This window comes from Anopheles cruzii, chromosome 2, assembly GCF_943734635.1.
Source record: "Anopheles cruzii chromosome 2, idAnoCruzAS_RS32_06, whole genome shotgun sequence".
In the NCBI taxonomy this organism is placed as follows: Eukaryota; Metazoa; Arthropoda; class Insecta; order Diptera; family Culicidae; genus Anopheles; species Anopheles cruzii.
The window spans coordinates 23,309,489-23,330,496 of record NC_069144.1 but is presented as its reverse complement, the minus strand read 5'-3'; the positions used below and the strand labels follow the sequence as shown (position 1 = coordinate 23,330,496).

Sequence of the window (21,008 nt, the reverse complement as noted above, 5' to 3'; positions counted from 1 at the left end):
CACTGCCAATGGAACAAACAAAAACGCTGACTTTGGGTTATCGTCAAGAAGCCCCCTCAATTCTGTGATTTGAATTCTTCGTGCTGCACCTAAAGCTCCTACAACCACCGCTAATTGGAGGTAATTGTTATGGGTCAGCCAAATCAGGCTCACGGATCGAATCGAGGAACTCCAACCAACTCCGCTCTGTGTCGTATAACTCCTCTCAATTCAATAGTTTGTATAGAGCCGGGCCGCTGGGCGAGTGGTGAAACAATAGCACCCTTCCGAGTTCGAGAAGGATTGTATATTATTTGTTGTCCCATCAACCCTATTGATGGGACGCACTGTTTGGAAACCCCGGAAACCCCCAAACCGGCCATCGGTTCGTTCCGAAGCAATGGAAATTAATTTCCCCAAACAGTTTTCGGGTGCGCCCTTTCGAAGCGAGCGAACCACAACCACCGCCACTGGGCACCGGGTCGATCGCCACAACGGCCGCACGGTACAATTTGTTTGTTTGCTTGTTTGCATTTCATCTTTTTTTGCCGCCAAAACTCGGGATCTCGGGTTCGTTCCCTCTTTTTTGCGTGAGCATTATCCTTCGAAGCACAGACTGGCACCACGGAATTGGATTGCTTTGCCACTTGGTTTCGATAACGATTGGGATAGGTTCGTGATGGGAATGTTTAAATATTTGATCGTTCGGCTCTTCTCACTCGTTCGTTGGCTCGCGCTGTCGTATCGTTGTTGTAACGGAACCACCGGTGCACGGTCGGTGTCCTGATTCCTGGTTGGGCCTTTGGTAACGGAAAATTACAATTGCAATGTATGCTCCTCGATGGCAACCAGGTTGGTCCAGATGAAGCTCGGCATACCGTCCACACGGTTCCACAACGTGCGTCCTTTTACCGTTCAGCATTTATGCAAAAAGGGCATTATGTTTGGGGACCTTCCACCGTTGAGTAACGAAATGCTTAAACGGAAACATACCAAATCTAGGTTTTTTTGTTAACATCGCATTTTTAATAGTATTTCAGTCCGAAGTCCAAAAAGCTTTATAATTAATTCAACAATCAGGAATTATTTGCAATACCAATAGATTTGTGACCTAATTCTTGATTGCTACTAATTTCCAGAAATAATTCGTCTACTCGTCCTGGCAATGTGTCAGCGTAAAGGAAAGGTTCCCTGTGGAGCAATGTCTGGGAAGACCACTTTATGCCACTGAAGACAAAACCAAAAAGAGCATGACCATGGCCCATGTTCAATTGGTACATAAATGTTCTTTAAGTTTACGGAAAAATATGAAAAAGAACTATGAAACCTCATTAATATCACACAAAATCTATCGTTTTCACCTATTTCAATACGAAACATCGGAAAAGAAATCCAAACTTGTGTAATTACGGTTACAAACGTAAGTTCTTTGGCAGTAAAAAGAAAAACCCTCACTTGTTACCAAATATGCCTCCATTAGCATACGTGCGGGCTCACGACTTCGGCACCAAAAATGTGAATTGCACTCTACACCTCGGTGTACGTGCAAATTGTGCCCTTAACGATGGTCAACCACTTCTCAGACCGAGTCACAGCAACACAGAGCATCCGGGCCGGCGGCGTCAAATGAGGTATCTACGGATCCGGGTGATAAGTTGGGACACTTCTGTTCCCGTACTCGTCCGGGGATCCTACGGTCCCGGGCAAACAGGGAAAGCTTTCCCGTGCAAACAACGACCTGTACAGTTGACCGTGTGTAGCGTTCAAGCTATCCAATTTCACTGAACGGTCGTCTGATGAATTTTTCTGTGGCCGTTACTGTCGCCAGCACCACAATGTCCTCAATGTGAGGTGTGACCGAACGATACATAGAGCGAGAGAGAGTTAATTTAAAATTTATGCTTCAGTTCATTTGCAGCACACATCACACGAGTTGAGGGGACCATTTCTTCTGGACGATGGACGTTTCCTTCACATTCGGGTAACGTCCACTGTTTCTTCTCCGTTTCTAGTGACAAAAAATAGTACCACCCCTGAATATGATGGCGATTACCGGCTAACAACGGTTCCAATTGCAATATCTGGTCCAGTTCCAGTGGTACGCGCCGTTCAACCACTCCAGGAAGTGCCGAAGAAGTATGCAGCGTCCCGCTTCCCGGTGGCGGAAAGAAATCCCGGCTTCTTCCTCCGAGGGGTTTGCAAATTGCGAAAAATTCCAATTAAAAAACTTTGCATTCCGCACCGTGGTCCAACCAAGGCACAGGACTATTCCTCGCCGAGCTGTTTCATAAAGTGTCAAAAGTAAGAGTAATTCCAACTCTGCCCCATTAAGTGGCGGGCTCACCAGCAGCAGCAGCAGCAGCAGCGGATTAGTGGAAATTATTGAACGATCGGGTGAGTGCGAAACTTTGGTCACGCCGATGGCGGGGGATAACTACCTCTATAGAAAATGTGCTTCCCGTTCATTTATAGAACCATCCGCAAAATAAGCCCATTCATTTCACCGTGGTTTTCGGTGAAGAAACCAGCGAATAGCAAAGGGCTTCCGATCCCAGGCCACCGAGCGGTAGGGCCTGCAGGCCACTGAACCAGCAAACTAGCCAGCCAGGAGCATTCCGCAGCATTGCTGCCACTCGAAAACAAAATCAATTTGGTGTTGCACCGCGCGCGATTGCCTGGAGCTTTGGGGCCGTCTGCATTCCGGGACGCAGTTTGACGGGTTTGGAACCACGGGACGAGATTGAATCGGTTTGCAACGCTCGTTGACGGTTGTCAACAGCTGCCATGAAGGCGCAACGGCGACTTTTCATCGAGCTATGCTAATGATTAACGGCGAAATTATGGTTGACTGTGAGCACTGTCGGTTGTTGGCGGATGGTTCGAATCTCGACCAGCTTTTGCACGAGCTCCATTTGCTAAAATTAAAACGAAAGTATTAGCATGAGGTCGTCGTTATAACGGGAATAATGGTGGAATATGAAGGCGCCTTAGGGGTGGTCGTTGCCAGTAGAACACTCTGTGCCGCAAAGCATTGGTTGCTTAAAATCCAATCCACAATATTTCGTCAGCACTTTAAGGGGAAGCCCATGCATGTTCTCCTGTTATAAATGTTTTCGCTTAATCCTTTCTAGCCCCTTTTTGATAGTGACGAAAGGCGTTAAATCTGATAGGTTGATATGCTGATAGTACTTACAAAATCCAGTTTTCTATCTCGTTTCACAGTCAGAATCAAAAGGAAAGCCGATCCGAGGATGTTCCTGAGCACGGGTGCAAGGAGAAGCAACCAATTGTGGCAAAGCACAGTTTTACATTTATTTAGACATAGATTTATGTTGCATCATTTGAGAAATCATCGCCACTCACTGGTACACAATATGCAATATGGTGTGTGTTCGTATACTGGCTTCGTTTATAAGTTTCCACACGAATATACTCCTTTACAGTTAAATATCAACTGAGAGCCCGTCGTAGAGACAGGGAAAGTGGTGCCACCCGCTGTCTAGATCTGAGGATCGACATCCGTTAGCTTTACCAGCTTCCTGGACGCCTCCCACAGCGCCTGCTGCTTGGCGACATTCTGCACCCTACGATTCAGCTCGTTCACTTTGCAGCCCCGGAAGTACTGTCCGCTGATGTGTTCCACATCCGGCGAGACGGCCAGAAAGATGGTGGTGCGGGCTCCCTCCTCCGGCGTGCGCAAACACATCTTGATCGGCTTGAACAGTAAGCTGAGCGGGAAGGGCAAATTGCGCCAAATGCCAGTGTCGATAACGCCCGGGTGTAGGCAATTGGCCGTTACACGCGTACCCTTCAGCCGTCGGGCCAGCTCCTGCGTGAACATGATTTCGGCAAACTTGGACAGGCTGTACAGGTGGACGGGGAAGAGCGAGAAGTAGTTGACCGGGTTGATGCTGTTGATGTTTTCCGGATTCAGCGAAGCGTATTGGTACAACTTCGACGACACGATCACCACCCGGCCCTGATCGGCCTTCTTGAGCGACTCGATCAGCAAGTGCGTCAGCAGAAACACGCCATAATAGTTGGTGGCCATCGTGAACTCCAGCCCATCGGCAGTCACCTTGTTGTTGTACGCCTGCGCCACACCGGCGTTATGGATGAGCACGTCGATCACTGGCTCGGCCGCGACAATCTCCCTGGCAAACGCTCGCACGGAGGCGAGCGAACTCACGTCGATCTGCTTGATGATGAGCTGGGTGTTGCCCGTTTCCGCCACGATCTCTTCTGCAAGTTCAGTGTTTTGAAAGCGTGAGCGCAACATCGCGAAACCGCCAGGATAATCCGTTAATGGCCTACCCCAAGCATTGCATAACTACCGTGAATGATTGTGTGAAACAAGCTCTGGTATTAAAAAGGCAAATAAATGATGACAAACTTTCTAAATACACATATTTTTGGCGAACGATTAGGTTTTCACTGCTATGTTTTTGTTTCGCTAAAATAAACGCTTCGCTGGCTAATGTTACCAACATTTGAAAATTGACAGCCTACTGACAGCACTGGGATTCAGGGGTTTGACCAGGCTTCACGGCGGCGTGACGAAGAGAGTGTCGTGTTTTGAGGACCCTAATGTAACTAATTCCCTTTCCAATTTCCAAAAACTAATCAACAGTCATTTGATAACGCGCATAGCAAAACCGGGGCCATATTTGATGTCCAAAACCCGCGCGCTGCACACGTTGCATAATGCATTTTCTTTTCTGTGTGTCGCGCTTGAGTTTCGGTGAAATAATTCGGTGAAAGTTTTCACGCTCCTCGCTTTTTGCACGCCGAAATATTCTCAGCGGAGCGCAACATTCGAAAACAAACCGCCCGATGCGTGACACTTTGGTATAAAAATAAATTTTTGGCGACCATAGAAAATGATGGAAAATGAATGGTAGGACACCGTGATGAAACCAATGGAGTGTAAACCAATATGTAGAAACGAGCTGTTTCTGCTGGTGTTTGCGTAAGACGCAGTGAGATGAGTGTTTCTTTTTTCCCGCTACGCAACCTATTATGAGCGATGAATTTGCTGGACCTCGGCGGATATCTAATAATTAACAGACCCGAAAAAAAGGTGAGCAATCAAAGGAAAGTGGTACGGATACGGTTGCAACTGACGTAGTCCATCGGTTTGTTGCTTATCACGTCTGAAGACTCTTAATGGAACACTCATAGAACGCAGCTTGTGACCATCGTTCCGCGGTGTCAGCGAAAAACAGCACCACGATGAATCGCAATTTTCAATCGCGCCCCGTTGGTTGGGAAGTAGGTTAGAGAAAACGACAATAAAGCGTCAAACGAAAGCCAAGCATACACACACACACAAGCACAGGTGGAACGGAACGGCTTTTTCGATGGTGAGAGAGAAATGCGCAGACTCTGCAGGGCATGGACGATTAAGATCAACACACAGAGGTGGGTGCCAGAGCGATAATACGATCGAGTTGGACTATCAGCGGTTGGACTTTCAACCGCCTACCAACGGTAGTCTTGTGATATTTATTAAGTCAACTCTATGGACGGAATAACACACATTCGGCAGCCGATCCTTTAGATCTTGGGATCGCTGTCGGTCAGTCCGACCATCTTGATCGACTCGTCCCACAGTTTGCGGGCCTTCTCCATATCGCAGATGCTGGCACTGAGGCCAGCCTCCTTGCAGTCCATGAAGTACTTGCCGGTGACACCCTGAACCTCCTCGGAGCAGGCGAGATACAGCGAAGTTTGCGCTCCCTCGACGCTCGTCTTGAAGAAGCTTTTGATGACGCGCATCGGGAGCGTGAGCGGAAAGGGCACGTTGCGCCAGATGCCGGAATCGATCATGCCGGGGTGCAGACAGTTGGCGGTGACGGCCGTGCCCTCGAGCCGGCGGGCCAGCTCGCGGGTAAACATAATGTTGGCGCACTTCGATACGTAGTACAGGTAGGCCGGCAGGCTGCGCAACGGGTTCAGATTGTTCAGATTGACCGAGGCAAATCGGTAAAGCTCGGACGCCACCACCACTATCCGGCCCGGCCCGGTCGACTGCTTCAGCAGGTCGATCAGTAGGTGCGTCAGCAGAAACGGCCCGTAGTGGTTAGTGGCCATCGTGAACTCCAGTCCATCAACGCTTTGCGTCTTACGGAACGTCTCGGCGAAGCCGGCATTGTGGACCAGAACGTCCAGCTTCCGCTCGGTGCGACGGACTTCGGCCGCAAACTCGCGGACCGAGCCCTGCGAGCTCAGATCGAGCTTCAGCACGACCACGTTCTGGTTGTTCGTTTCCTTCACGATTTCATCTGCGGAGAAGAATCGGAATCGGGATCGGATCTCCACAATCATTCACAGGTATTCACAGATGGTTGTGGTTTGGAATCTGTACAGTTGGCAGGAGCATGCAGGAGCTACACTGTTGTCGGGTTGAACTTTAATAGAAAGCTCATGAAGTGTCCACGACTGGGAGAACGCTTTGTACAACAGACGTGAAACAAACACAGCACTACGATAACGAGGAGCGAAAAACGCACAAGGAGACGAACGACGGGATGCGGGAAGATCTTGTTAGATTAGTGCTACTGTGAAGTACCGACCCACCACCGTGTACGGGTTAGCTCGTACACTATCTTTACTAGTGCGTTACACTATCATGATCATGCGACCTTGAACTCGACCAGTGATATCGGATGATCACCTACCTCTGGCTTGCTTGGCCGTCTCCATGTTCCTGCAGGCCATAATAACACGCGCACCCCGTCTCGCCAGGTCGCGGGCCGTCTCCTTGCCGATGCCCGAGTTGGCCCCGGTAATGATGACCGTTTTGCCGTCCATTTTGCGCTGCAAAGAAAAACAGGGTCAAGAGGAGAAGTGTTTGTCACACAGGTTGGTCACTTGGCCTGCCCGGCCGGGGTAATGCTTACTGCCGAGGTAAAGTGCCCGCAGGTGAGGTACAGATAGTATTTGATTAGTGACAGAACGATCGCTAGGCCCGTGATCACGGACGCGATTGCCGTCAGTGGATCGTTGAACCCGAGTAGGGACATAGTTTGTGTATGAGATGTGGAAAGTGGCTAGAAGGGAAGCAAGTACACCAGAAATGTAAAGATTTATTAGAATTATTTGCTACTAAAACACCTACATAATAGAGAACATACGGCTAAGTCGTTCATGACGTTCAAACGTTTATTTACATGGCCATGGCGTCACGAAAAATAAGAAACGGAGGGACCACCTCAACCACCTCTCAGGGGCATCACAGCTAACCAGCATATAAATATGTACATCCGGTCGATGCCTTACCAGTTTGTTAGCTATAGGAGAAAAAGTTTTCATCGCCACCTAACGCAGCAAGAACTCCAAGAGCGTCGTCCGCTAAAAAAAGCGCAAATTCTCGAACATTCTTGAGCGTTCACTGTTTATCTTCCTACGGCCAAAGGAACTTCAAGTAGTATTGGACACCTCAGCTTGCTGCTGTCGAAAGAGATTCGTATCGAGCGATCATGATGGATTAGATGGGATGGTCGAACCCACCCTTTACCCACCCACCTCCCCTGGTCGTATCTATTACCCCATAAGCAGAGAGGGTGGCCGCTGAGCACCATCATCAGCACCCTCATTTTTTTCTCAGAACTCAGCAGACTCCTTTTTTTTTTTTTTACTCTTAAAGAACGGGCAGAGCCGTATTTATTACTCAGCAGACTCCTCCTAGGATCGTTTTGATTTGCATCTTCATCGCGGGGAATGATGATCACGAAGATCAACAATTGTTTCCTTCTTTCCCAACCGAGCCGTCCGGCATCGTCCGATCAATATTGACCTAAGGTTTGGCCGTCCATTTTTTGCGCAGTTTCTTGGATGATCAAGTGGGGACGCACTCAGCGAGATTTTACTGCCATCCGTGTGACTACTGCACTTGACTACAAAGAATCATTGAGGTTTGGGAACTGAGGTTTTTTTTGTTGGGTTGCTTCAATGGTCCCGCTCACCACGCGTTTCGTCCAGTGCTTGACTTGACGAACTTGAGTCGCAAAGTCGAACATTGGAATCGTTTATGGAACTGTGCATGCTAAGTGGTGGTAACAACAAAAAACACAGAGCTAATGTGGCCCCCAATGGAGAGTACTCTGGCGAGTTCTCGGCAGATCTCCCGTCGACCCAACCCGGCAGAACTCGCCGTGGTACAGAGTCATAATTAGCAGTAATTGCGTTGCTGGCTCCGATGCTCGGGTATCGGCTGGCGTAATGCTGTTACTATGGGCCCTAGCACAAACCCGGCCAGATTACCGAAACGCGGATATCGAACTTCGGACACCGTAAGTCGTCATACGCACCCCATTCAGCGGAACGTCAACCGCGGCCAACACCTCAATTTGCGTGTCATGTTTGCCGCTCGTTAATGTTGTGATTCTGATTGGCTGTGCGCAGGAAGACGCACTGTAGAAGAATCCACTTCTACCAGCAGTTCCATTTTTGTAGAGGATATGGACATCAACAAATAAACACTAACGTAGAGCTCTTGGACAATCTAAGGACTCTCGAATGGCACTTTGACGCATCAACTCCACAACTGGGATAGGCGTTGACGATGGAAGTTTGATGATAATAACCGTTCGTCAGTGTGGCAAACTACGTCACGGACAAGTCGCGATGCGACGGCCCACGACATCGATGTCTCTCTAAGCCTACATCCCTTCTTCAGGCTCTTTGAATGAGATTTAAATGTGGCATCAATATGCATGAGTCGCCGGGGTTATTGGATAAGCCCTTCTTACGCAATATACTTCAGAGGCACCCCCTATTAACACTAGATATACCACACCAGTCATTTTGACTGGTCGGGCAGTTTGAATGGCAAATTTCCACTACATGTAATTTTTTTTTCCCCAAATGATGTTATGACTTTTAATAGCTCTAAGCATAGAATACATTTCACAAATAAACTTTTTTTTATATATGTTAAAAAAAAAAATTTTTTTTTTTTGGAGATTTATACCATGACCAGTCAAAATGACTGGTCCCTTATTCCATGAACAAATTTAGGCCAAAAAGGGCAATTGTTGCTCAGAATATGATTGGGCAGTAGATTGGGCACTCCAGACCATTGATGTGTGCAATTATTTTGGAATATATACGAATTTGTACAGAGTTAGAAGCCTCTAGAGTTTTGAGGAAAAAGTGGAAAATTACGCAAGCAAAATTGAAGGCATTCTTATGTAGTTCGGCAACGTAGTAGATAACGTTCTTATGTAGAAATTGTGTCCAACAAAGTGATAAAAATTAAATGTTTTCTGTTATATAAAAATGTATACAAATCCATTTATCGTTTACAGTTAACATTACTAAACTTGTTTTAATTTTTTTATAGACTTTTTTTTAACACTTGAAGTCATAAAAAGCAATTTTTCACATGACCAGTCATTTTGACTGGTCTGGTATAAATAGGTATATTGAAAACGGTGGTATATCTAGTGTTAAAACATCGTTCGAATTATTTAGAGCTATACTAACAGCGCTCGAGCGATCTTTGACCGCCGGGCATAAGACTGGCCATTGACAGTGCCTCAAATAAATGTGACGAAATGCTCCCAGATCGCAGGAACTAGTCGCTCAACGTACCACGGAAAGGGTTTCGTGAGAAAACGAGTTTACGATCACGATACTAGCTTTTGGGGGGCAGAACTGTCGGTTACTCAATACTTCCACGTGCTGTTTTCGACGAAAAACACACTGAAATAGGGGTCCTACACATTACGTAAACGAATCAACCAAATCACGCGTCCCGCCAGCTTAGACAAGTCCAGCGAATGGGTGGCATTCACAACCTTTCGAGATTAAAACGGCCTTAGACGATCGGTCGTGAAGAGAGAAAGCGATCGAAATTCATCGTTGACTTATCGAGGCCGGCGCATAGATGTGTTTTGGCCTCCATCCCTGAAACCATCTGACAAGGTTCGATCTTATTTGTTGGGTTGCGTAAATCTTTGTGCGTAAATGAGAATATTGGTATTCTTCTTCATTGAAAACTATCTTGTTGATCCGACTTAAGTTTGTTTCGATTATTTCATAGCGGTTTAGGTTTTTGAGACAACGCCCAACGCTATCGTAACGAATCACGCTGGACGGCGTGATTAAAATAATCGCTGAGATACCGACTTGGATACCGATACCGATACCGACTGCCGACTTTGGAACTGTCTGGAAGCTAGCGACTCTCAATAACACATGATAGAAACAATGGTTTTCCTCATAGTGTTGAGTACGATCAGCGATCAAGATACTACGACACGCCATCGCAATAATTCCACCACATTAATGCTAATTGATTCTCCCGTTCTACCAGTTCTCGGTACATCTGCCATAAAATCAGTGTTGTTGAAGTCACGAACTTATCATTTCTACTTCCACTTCGTAGATGATCGATTACCCGGGCTCGCTGATCGATGCTCGTTAGAAAAATAATCCGCATTCTAGGCGTATGCCCACCTTGCAATTCCTCCACGAAGGCGTTGCTTCTAGATACAGGGACTGGATGATAAATGCGCAACCGATGGGGATTGAAAAATTCCCCAAAAACCTACCATGGGTCATAGTGAGTGGCCTTCGAAGCGATCACGAAGACGTCTTTGATTTCGCATTCCCAACTTAATAGCCTGCCATCAATCTCCGAAGAAGTTATATGATCCCGCTGGTAAGTTACCAGCATGTCATAATACATCGAGATATTCGAAAAGCGTTACGAGCCTGAGAATGACAGACTTGAACCTGTCGTCTGCCTTGGTCGCAGAAATCCCATTCGATTGCTCATTAATCGTCTACCGTCGACCCCGTAACAGTGCCCTTCAGCATGTAGCCCTCCGGCAGCCAAGCAATGGCCACCGAAAACCCAATCTAAGTCGTCTAGTCGCTCGAAACACAATCGAGGTTGCTGGCCCCGCAAGCATGGTTATGGGCGCACCACAGTGTGAACGGGAACCACAACAGAAGGCAATACGAAAACACGGCGAAAACTGAAAGTCCCGTTGACCCATTTTCGGTTCCCATTTCCTACATTCCACCCGAACTCGGGTGCACCAGGGGGTTATCTTTCGGTTATTGTCCGTGTGTGTGAGTGTGTGGTGAGAGCTTTCTCTTTATGCTCGATGTTGTTCTCTGATGTTGGATTTACGATCCGCCAACTAGTGCCGGATAAACTAAAGAATTTGAATCGTCTTCAACCAAAAGAACTAACATTCGTTGGCAAGTAATCAACTTCATCAAAAATTCTCTGCACCCGAGGGAGAGCAACCATGTATCCGATCGCTAAACCGTTTTTAAAAACTGGAGTAACGCGGGCAACACAGTCTACAAGCATTAAATGTGACCCGCACACGATCCTCTGTTTGAACGCCTGATTTTGCAACAGATTCTACTGATCGATTTTTGGCGCGGACTAAGATTCGAGAAACGCCCAAAAATATTAAAAATGGTCCTGCTTCTGCCTGTACACACTGACCTTTTGGCAACTTTTTGCACCCCGTGGGAGCGGCAACTATCCTCTGGGTTCTCACGCTTTCGTCGAACACTTTGAATACTACTCCAGCACTCTGGTATCGAAGTACGCGGCTTCTTCTGTGGCGTTAAACGCTTTCGAACCTGTGAAAACACGGGTAATTTACTTCGCGGAAACTTCCGCGGAAAAGGTGCACTTCCTCTCCAGCCGAATGCCTCGATCGAACTGACGATCGCTTCGTGCACAGTCCCGAAGCTAAGTGCGGTGCGCGCATTACTTGGCGATCGACCAGCCGAGCGCGAGAAACGACGAGTGCGAGAGAGTTTCAAGTTACACGGTCGCGGCCGCGGAACCGCTCACAAATGCGCGAACAACGCACGTTTTCCAGGTGATTCAATTAGCACATGCAACCAAAAGAGGTGAACTGTTGGCCTGTACATTATCGCTGGGAGAGTAACGGACAAGTCGACACCGGCCAGGTTCTAGTACCTCATATTACCATTCAGCAAATTTGTACTTTATTGGTGTAGTTTTATTGATGTTTATTTATTGGTTTAAATTGCCCCTTAGTTGGTATTTAAGTTTCCCCAGCGTTGGTGATCACGTTCAAGGTCTGTTGAAGAGGGGCGCAAGCAATACCTGTACAAGTAGCTTATCCAAACCCGCGCTCTATCTTCAGATACGAACCTGGAAAAGATGCTTAAACCAAAATCTGCAAGAACACAGGCAATTTATCATACTTTTTCTATTATAGTATAGTGTTATTATAGTTATTGCGAGAAATAGACTCAAGCATTCATTATATAATGTAATCATAGCGTCTGCAACTGATCAATGTGTTCGAATTATGAAGATTAGTTTAAGATTAGTTACGAACAAGATGGTACACTCTACAGACCCAATCGCGGCGTATTATCTGATGAGCAGCACTGCAAGATTCTATAACAATATTATTATTATATATAAGCAATATCTATTGTTTCGTAGTATCTAGTTAATTTGGCGTTGTCATTCACATTCAAACTCGATGAAAAAAGTCATTTATGGTAAGCAGCGTCGTTGCACCGTAAACCTGTATGATTGTGTCCGCTGGCATTCTGGCATGGAGCTGTTCGAGGCCCGCTTCAGTGACCATCCGACACGATGTTATTTTGAACCGTTGCAGCGAGGGAAATGCATCCGGAATCTTCAGAAGACCATTATCGCGTATCTTCTCGTGGGGATTTAAAAGTCAAAAATCAAAAAGACATCATGCATACTCAACCAAGGTATAGACATTGTACTTACTTGACCACAGCGTTTTATCGATAACTGGCGAACAGTGTTGCGGGGAATGTAGTCAAACACTTCATCTTGTACGTTCAGAAATCCTAGTTCAAGTACGTGCAACGCGGGTAGCTGATCAATCTTCAAAAGAACCCGCTCTGAAATCTACAAATGGAGGAAATTATAACAAAGGAAAATGATTGGCTTCAAGATGAATGAATTGCTTACGTGTTGGCAGAACTCCAAGGACAACAATTTAAGTTTCCGAAACTTGTAACAGATAAAATGTACTGCTTCGTCGTCTACAAGACTCTCACGTATTGTAAGACTGGACAAATTAGTAGCAACTTCAGAGAAGTGGTTGCAAAAGTACAACATATCATCGACCATCGACGTATTCAAATGAACGAATTCGAGAGATTTTATCTCTTTGCATCCCTCAAACACATCCGCTTCAAGCCTATCGTACAATTCAAGACACTGCGAAAAAATGGAAATTAAATCACAATCACAAATTTAGCAAAAGTATATCATTGATAACAATAATGTAGAACGTAGGCATTTCCTATCCATAGGCATTTAACATTCTACTTGGTTACCTTTAACTTGGTAAGCTGCGCCAACGATGCAAAAGATCCTCTTTTCAAGTAGTCAGTTCGAAGGTTGAACCTAACTAGCTTCCGACAGTAACTTGTTATACTTTGCAGAACAGCCTCTGGCAAACGGCAGCAAAAAACGAGCTGACGAAGATTGGGTAGACATTGGAAGAACTGGCAAAGGCTTTCAATCATATCTCGGCGCCTGAATTGTATGTCATCGCACCAATAATCTAGCACTTCCAAACATGGAAAGCGCAGTTCACAAAACCGCTGGTGAAAGACGTCTGTCTTAAAAAACACCGCAATGAACTTTAACTGACCGCTAAAATGTCTATAAACATTTAGTGCCTGCTCCGTGTCACAATCCATTTTGAGTCTTTGCAAGTGGGGGGCGATTGCGCACACATTAAACGACTCACTACAAACACCCTTACAATTGAGCATCAAGTACTTTAACTTCGTAAGTACTGGGAATGGTTCGATCGGTTTGTTTTGCAGCTCGAAGTCGAAACACAGTTCCAAAAGAATCGAAAGGTGCTGAACGTTCGGAACTTCTACCAGTATCATTCGCAATTGGTGGGAAGTAATAAAAAAATGATTCCAAATTGTTATTGTGTGAATGGAGTTTGTAAACATGCGTAAGAGCTGAAAAAAGTAAGTCAGCCCCTTTCGATATCCGTTGTACAGTAACTCCAGAACGCGATAACATCGTGTACTGTTTTGAAACATTTCATAATAGTCCTGTGCGTCGTTAACTCTAAAATCTATTTTCAACTTCACACGATCCATTCTTGGTCCAGAGAATGCCTGAATTGCCCATCGACTACAGACCAACGAAGCATTCTTCAGATCAACCATATCAAGCTCATCGAAAATCATTCCCAATATCTGAAAGAAAAACAACAATTGTAAGAATGATTTCGAAAGTCCCAACAAACTATCTAACTAACAAAAGGCTTACTTCGTCTGGCAAATCGTCCATCGTGTATAAACTTTTTCGGAGTATTGAAATTGTTCCGATTTGTTTCTGTTTATTTACGTTTATTGGCTATACAGGAAATTTGACAGTAGACCGGTGCCCTGAAACTACTCGAATCTAAGGGTACTGCTGGAAATCATCAAACAATGAACCACTCGAAATGTTACCCGTACAAGAAATTGTAGCGATTTTGTACCGACAGAGCCGTTGGCAGCGGCCTGCGGTGGTTTATCGGTTTCGTTGCACCAACGAACACCCTTTCACGTAAGTTACTGGGACTACTATGTCTAACTTTGTTGTTCTGATTTCAATCCACAGATATAGTATCTTTTTCCTTGCACCAACTGTCTAACAGAGCAAATCTACAATAGGGCACGAGTTTCGCCACATAAGGCTCACCATTTTTCTCTACATACTAGCTTGTGTGTACAGGTTGTTTTGCATTGCTTTTCGGTTTGTAATGCTACATTTATTTTGTGTCTTATTTCTTTCCATATTCCCGGGTCGATATCACCTTCGTATCAGTCGACACTCGGTATTCAGAACTTCTTTTCACTTATAATCCAACGTAAACTGGATAAAGATGTTGCCCATTTTTCTCGATAGTACACGTTGGCATCAGCATCCGGAGCCTTTCGATACAGTCGTTCGTTACCAGGGGACACTTTCGAATCGTCAATCGCCGTAGAAAAGGAAATTTTCCAGGTATCTTCCGGAGGCCATCGTCCATCGTCTTCGCTCGTCAGAGATGAAGGAAAAATTTGAAAAATCTATTCACATACCCAACGAACCCAAACACCTAGGTCGCACTTACTCGGTCACAGCAAATGATCGACAGATAGCGAACATTGTTACGTGGGATACATTCAAACATTCGTTCCGAGATGCTCAGAAAGCTTAGTTGAAAATGGCGCAGCTGTGCTAGTTGATCAATGTTAGCCAGACCTTCGCCTGTAAGCTGCAATGGACGGGAATAAGTTGCCGTGGTAAATGGCATTATTCTAGTAAGCCTAATGATAATGGTTTTCTGCTTCACGATGCTTACCTCTCGACAGCATTCCAATGTGAGGCTCTGGAGGCAGGCAAAGTGGTAGCATATGAAATGCAACACTTCATCGTCTACGATCGAAAACTGAATGTTCAAACTGCAGAGCTGTGGTGCCACCCGAAACAGACTTTGGAAGAACTCCAACGGGTCGTGAAAATAGACCGACTTCAGGTGAACGGATTCGAGAGAGGGAACTGCTTTGCACCTGCGAAAACTGTGCAACCGCATGAAACCGTCCAATTGAAGATTCTGCAAGCAAAGAAAATGGTTGAGAAGGTCATGGCGCTAGATACTATTACCTCGATGCCGATTCTTACCTTAAGTTTACTCAGCCGTCCCAGCGGCTCTAGCGCGTGCTTCTCCATTTGGCTCGTTACGATGTTGAGCGAAGTCAACTGGCGACAGTGCTCCATGATGGATTGCAGCAACACTTTGCGGGCCACGCATCGAAGAGTGAGCTGGCGAAGTTTGGGAAGCCTTCGAAAGAAGCTACCAGCACTCTCCACCGTCCCGTTGTCCGTGAACTGTAACGTTCGTTCGTCGCAGTAATAGTCGAGCTCTTCCAGACACGGGAACGACAACTCGGAAAAGCGAGTAAAATAGTCACTTTGGACGAAAACAACTTCCACGCTTTTCAACTGACCACTTAGGTGGCGGTACACTTCCAGCGCGCGCTCTGAGTGACAGTCCATGACGAGCCGTTCCAAGTGGGGGGCGATCGTACGCACACTGAACGCGTCGCACTGCAACCAGCTACTGTCCCTGGCAAGCTGCAGATGCTGAAGCTTCTTTAGCACCGGCAACCATTCGCCGGGTTTCCGCCCAACGTCGACACAGTAACCGTGGCGCAGTTCCGACCGGAGAGAGAATCGTCGCAGATAGGGCACTTCCAGCAGGAGCAGTTTTAGGTCCTGCAAGGAAAGCGACCACTCGGGAAACACTTGCAGCGTCTGGATCGAGCCGGTGAACTTACGCAACAGCTGTAAGAAATACGTAGGACCATATGTGCCATTGCGCGCGAACACTACGTGACGATAATGTCGCGTACTTCTGAGCAATACTTCAGTGAAGTCCTGCGCAACAGTGCGATCCCGCGCCACAGCATCCACCTTCAGGCAGAGTCGCTTCATGCGGCGCCCCGCAAAGGTCAACTGTGCCCATCTCCGACAGACGAGCGACGCACTCTTCAGGTCCAGCACATCGAGATGGTCAAAAATTAGGGACAGCACCTGTCGGGGGAGCACAAACGACTGGTTCAGAAGCGGCCCACTTTCACACACATTGAATTTCTCTCACCTCATCGAGCATATGGCACATACTGGCGCTACCGGGCGCTACCGCAAATTCCATTTTGTTCGCCAGCGGTTTGGGGACTGGATTCTCACAAAACTGTTGTCAACACTATGCGCGCCACGGTGTATTGAAACGGGAGCTCCTGATAAGCGCCGCTGGACAACTGAATCGACTACCCTACACGCCCTTTCGATCTGCGATCCGTGTGTCTAATCAGTTCAAGTCAGGTCAGGTTACAACCACTCGAACGTTCGACCGGTAATAGTGTTTACGTTTTTCGCGAGCACTGGTGTTAGGTTTTCTATTGTGAATCACGTATTTTTTTAAGAAATAACACATGGGTTGAAAAGTCCCGATTCTAAGAAAGAAAACGGTTTTTTTTGTTCAAAATAGGCTTTCTCCATCAAGAGCCAAAGAATCATTCCAGCGCCACTCTAACTTTTCAACACCACTTTTGTAAAACGGTTTTCTTTTACCTCAAAATAAGGCCCCAGCTCCAGCGCCAATCTCTTCATTCGAGCGATGTCCTGATGAAGCTTTCTTCTTGGTTTTCTCAACTTGGTTCTGATCGCTTGTAGTGGGGTTTCTGTCGACGATTTCAACAAAAGCAAAACAGGCTTCTGCCAACATTCAGTTCAGATCATCTTATCGACGACTAACGATATCTACAAAGGCGGAGGAAAACTACTAAGGCGATCTGGTCCTGGATCTGGAGACGGTTTTCAGCGTGCTTCGACGCAGAAGTTGAACACTAGGCAGTGAACGCGAAACACAGTTACGGCCTTCGAGCCCTCGTCCGACAGGGCTTAACCGTCCTCAACGGTAACCAAACCGACACCAAAATCAAATCGGAAACCGGCCACTCGAAGCTTTCCCGCGACCCGGACACATGATCGGGCCACCCGAACCAAGCGCGAACGGAATTCGAAGCACATGGCCGTACCGAAGGCTCTCGACCCGAGCTTCATTAGGGTTTTGCGGTCGGTCGGTCAGCCGATCCGGCCAGTCGTTTGCCGTCCGTCGTGGCGTTCAACGGTGGCCACCGAAAACCTGTGAAACGTCTGTGTTTCTGTTCGGCTCCCACGAACCACCCTGTGATCCGTTCGGCTCCCGGAACCCCGGAACCTCTGCCTGCTTCTGTTGACTCCCCAAACCCAAGCCACCCCACGATCCGCCGAGTAACGTAAGCGAACTTTCGAATGTTCAAACAGCCACGTGGTTCTACGCCGGGCATGTGCTGAAGTCGACGCGAATCGGGCACCGCCAGTAGTCGGTGCCGTGAGCAGCTGGTAATTAAACGTCAGCCCGCGAGAACCACCGGTCAGCCAAGCAACGCACGAATGGAGATGGAGGCGCCTGGTGGTCCCAACTGGCTGCGTACGCAGAGCCGGGCCGTTCGATGCGTGTTTGATTGCAGCACGTAGCTTCCGGTTGGAGTCGGCTTTACGACGCCGACCAGTGAATGAAATGAAAGAAAAACAAACAAGAAGCATCAAAGCCAACAACAAACGAGTGTGGTGTGCTGATGTGCCATTCGCAAGCGGAACTTCGCAACGGCCGTGTAATAGGAACCTCAACTCGAGGGCGGAAGTGAGCCACCGAACGGACGGGAAGTGAAAAGCACTTAATTGGTTGTCGTCGAGTTGAGCGAAAGTCAATTGAGAGTGTGATTATATTTGATTCTAAAGTCCCAGAGATAACAGCGAGCCGAATTCGGGTCGTAAATGGTACGAGTACGGGCTCCAAACCGGGCTGTCCAGAAATGCCACTGCCACTGCTCGGTATGACATCAAATCGATGCAGCAAAAGGTGCATCGAACGCAAAGCGAAGTTCCAATTTATATAATAAGTATTGATTGGGGGGAACCTAAAAATAGGGACCCGGCTCCCATTTGCCGACCCAACCCTCAAACCCACCGGGGGCGGTAAAATATCATCTATTTAGCCAACAGACGGAAACCGACCGTGATCTGCCAAGGCAAAGCCCAGTTTGTGTCTGTGGTCCAGTACCCCGATCTGCACGGAATGTGACGATTACAAAACTGAAATAGTAATGTAATTGCAGCAACAACATCCAAACCCCGAAGTCACTTACCGACTTGGTTCAATTCAGCCACACTGTCACTGTTGCCGCTCCAGACGAGCGCGCGCAATTCGATAGGACTGCAGAGACTCGTTAGACGAACTCTCGGTGGCCCTTCGTAGCTTAGTTGGCTGGTGTGCCGAGGAGACCAGGAAATCCAGCACGGATTTGAAGTACAGCGAGGCTCTCTCACTCTTTCTCTCTCTCTTTCCCCTCTCTCTAGGGAGATAATTAGTTGGACATTGAAGAACCGTTGGTCGAGGATTCCCAATTCTTTCTCTACCATATGCGATGCAACGTTTCTGCAGTTTGTTGTTGGTGTAATCATAGAGGAATGGACTGGACCTTATTTATCGGCTTCGGCAGTTGAAAAAGAGGTTATTATGGTTAAGACAATCGGTTGTCTGTTCCGGTTTAGTTCCGAAGCCGATTATGCTTCCAAAAACCGCTTCGTTTTCAAGAACTGCTAACAGTTTTCATTCCCCAGCAGCCCAATGCTGAACATTGGAGATGCTATTTTGATTCAGCATTGCCGTGCTCCGAACTCTTTAATCAGGCAGGCACAGTGGTATCTTGAAAACGCTCGAATGAACACTAATTCGAGCAGCCACCACCACCACCAGCAACAGAGCATCAGGACTAACACGAAATGGAGCAACATAACCTTCCGGTTTCGGGACGGTATGTCCGTACAGGAAAAGAATGTTGTTCTCGGTTATTGTGTTCGGCCTTCCACCCGAAGTGGGAGAGACTTGAATGGACAAGGAACGCGTGTCGACGATGCAAAGTGACGCTTGCTTAGGATGAAGAGCTGCTCTAAATTCGTAATGGAAGCTGGTGCGTGCCTGTCGTATAACAAACCCCAACCCAAGCCCCAATTCGAATACAAAGCTCGCAATATGATAGTAAAAGTAATTAAACAGTACATTAAACAGGAGCCAAGAAACAAGAAGACAACTCGACTCAAATAGGGCTTAACCCTAACAGGATAACGCACCAGGATCCTGTCCACACGCGTGACAAAACATTACAAACAAAATTACACCGGAAAAAAGCACAACTTTCTTGCCGCACTGTGCAAGGACAGGATCAGGTCTTGGCGAGTTTTTGGTGGAGAGCGTGTCCAAAAACCTGGGCTTCGTGTGGCGACCTTCGAGTACGAAGTACAAACTACGTCACTGTGTCACTCGGGTCACGCTCAATATGGTGAGGCTAGAGCCAGGCCACGCGATCCTGGTCCTGAGCACGATTCCGATCCGGCGACCGTATGTCGTCGCGCAATGGCACGCGAGCGAATCCCATAAATTTCAAATCATTATTAAATTAAAGAAAGTGCACACCGTGTGCCCGGCGAGCTCCTGGTACGGAGAAATCTGTCCTGTTAGGTGCGGATGAAACATTCGCACCCCTTATGCTCTTCCGCTCGCCAAGTGACGCCTGTTGCATACGGTTGAAACCGGACCCCAAAATGGTCCCGGTTTGTGTGCCATGTGTAAAGCTATCCCACACTTAACACGGGCTCTGTGTGTACCGCCCCCCAAGTTATTAGGGGCCTTTCAGGACGTCTGTGATTATTGTTGTTGTCTGTCGTCTAGCGAGGTGATAAATTATGCAAATGAACGACCGGCCGCCCGACTTCTGCCGTCCAAGATAAATAGTAGCTCCTCTTCACTTCGTCGTCGTCCGATACCAGAGCTGTTCCCAGTTTGGAACGACAATAGACCAGTGAAGCTGTCATCTTCTTCAAAAAAACACATAGGTGTCGCACGGTTCCGAGGCGATGCAAATCACTTTGCCTTCGGTAGAACCGGGCCCGGGCCCAACTAAAGCGCGTCCGATGGTGTGTGCACGCGATCAGTGTTCAGCGCGCGCTGAAAGATTGTTGTGATATGGTCAATTGGTGCGGTAGACTTCAAGAGCAATTGGCCGTGCGACGGCGGAACGATCTGCTTAAGACGTGACAGGTCCGTTTCCGACTCGCGGGTGATGTTCAGCCGTCGGTTCTGGAATCTTCGGTCCGCGAGTGTGGAGCTGGCTTTCCTGTCCAGTGTTACGGTGTTGCTGCTGATGCGTATCTAATTGTGTAACTCCTGCAGCAGCGGTTTCTATCATTCCAGCACCTAGCTGTGTAATAGTGAGTGAGTGAGCGTGTGAGTTGTTGTTTTTGATCTTGTGTGTTCGCGCCGGCCAGCATCCTGGATCGCAGAGTGGGTTCCAGCCAACCGGCGCACAACCGGGGCCGAAGGTGGGCGGTGGTGCGTGCAAACTCAACACAACCATGAAATGATCAT

The 21,008-nt window shown here is 47.2% G+C and overlaps 3 protein-coding genes across 5 annotated transcripts; all 3 read right to left on the bottom strand.

Moving 5' to 3' along the window:
- Positions 1–3,246: 3,246 nt before the first annotated feature.
- LOC128274989 (retinol dehydrogenase 14) lies at positions 3,247–11,656 on the bottom strand. Of its 3 annotated transcripts, none has more exons than XM_053013372.1 (4): positions 11,453–11,656; positions 6,882–7,031; positions 6,660–6,798; positions 3,247–4,221 (listed from the first exon to the last, which is right to left on the bottom strand). In XM_053013372.1, exons 2-4 carry the CDS (start codon positions 7,002–7,004, stop codon positions 3,479–3,481), a joined length of 1,005 nt encoding a protein of 334 aa, XP_052869332.1. In that variant the 5' UTR covers positions 7,005–7,031; positions 11,453–11,656; the 3' UTR covers positions 3,247–3,478. The 3 variants fall into 3 exon arrangements, with proteins under 3 accessions (XP_052869332.1, XP_052869317.1, XP_052869324.1); XM_053013357.1 differs by lacking the exon at positions 11,453–11,656 and adding an exon at positions 7,261–7,353; XM_053013364.1 differs by lacking the exons at positions 3,247–4,221; positions 11,453–11,656 and adding exons at positions 5,536–6,263; positions 7,261–7,363.
- A 683-nt stretch (positions 11,657–12,339) lies between these two features.
- Positions 12,340–12,862, bottom strand: LOC128278695 (uncharacterized; the record flags this gene model as incomplete). The annotated part of the gene is made up of 2 exons (XM_053017425.1): positions 12,340–12,659; positions 12,737–12,862. Coding segments are annotated over 2 exons (318 nt in total), but the record flags the coding sequence as incomplete, so codon positions are not given.
- Positions 12,863–14,749: 1,887 nt separating this feature from the next.
- On the bottom strand, positions 14,750–16,751 carry LOC128267889 (uncharacterized). Its single transcript, XM_053004838.1, has 5 exons — positions 16,638–16,751; positions 15,659–16,570; positions 15,339–15,590; positions 15,108–15,251; positions 14,750–15,026 (listed from the first exon to the last, which is right to left on the bottom strand). Exons 1-5 carry the CDS (start codon positions 16,689–16,691, stop codon positions 14,850–14,852), a joined length of 1,539 nt encoding a protein of 512 aa, XP_052860798.1. The 5' UTR covers positions 16,692–16,751; the 3' UTR covers positions 14,750–14,849.
- Between the last annotated feature and the right edge of the window lie 4,257 nt (positions 16,752–21,008).

Bases quoted from the DNA above. Each gene is read 5' to 3' on its own strand.
- LOC128274989 (XM_053013357.1), bottom strand. From the start codon at position 7,293: ATGAAAACTTTTTCTCCTATAGCTAACAAACTG. The intron at 7,032-7,260 runs GTAAGGCATCGA...CTTCCCTTCTAG, and splicing joins CTCCTATAGCTAACAAACTG to CCACTTTCCACATCTCATAC. The intron at 4,222-6,659 runs GTAGGTGATCAT...CTGAACTTGCAG, and splicing joins GACGGCCAAGCAAGCCAGAG to AAGAGATCGTGGCGGAAACG.
- LOC128267889 (XM_053004838.1), bottom strand. From the start codon at position 16,691: ATGGAATTTGCGGTAGCGCCCGGTAGCGCCAGTATGTGCCATATGCTC. The intron at 16,571-16,637 runs GTGAGAGAAATT...CTCCCCCGACAG, and splicing joins TGTGCCATATGCTCGATGAG to GTGCTGTCCCTAATTTTTGA. The intron at 15,252-15,338 runs GTAAGCATCGTG...CGTCCATTGCAG, and splicing joins CATTGGAATGCTGTCGAGAG to CTTACAGGCGAAGGTCTGGC.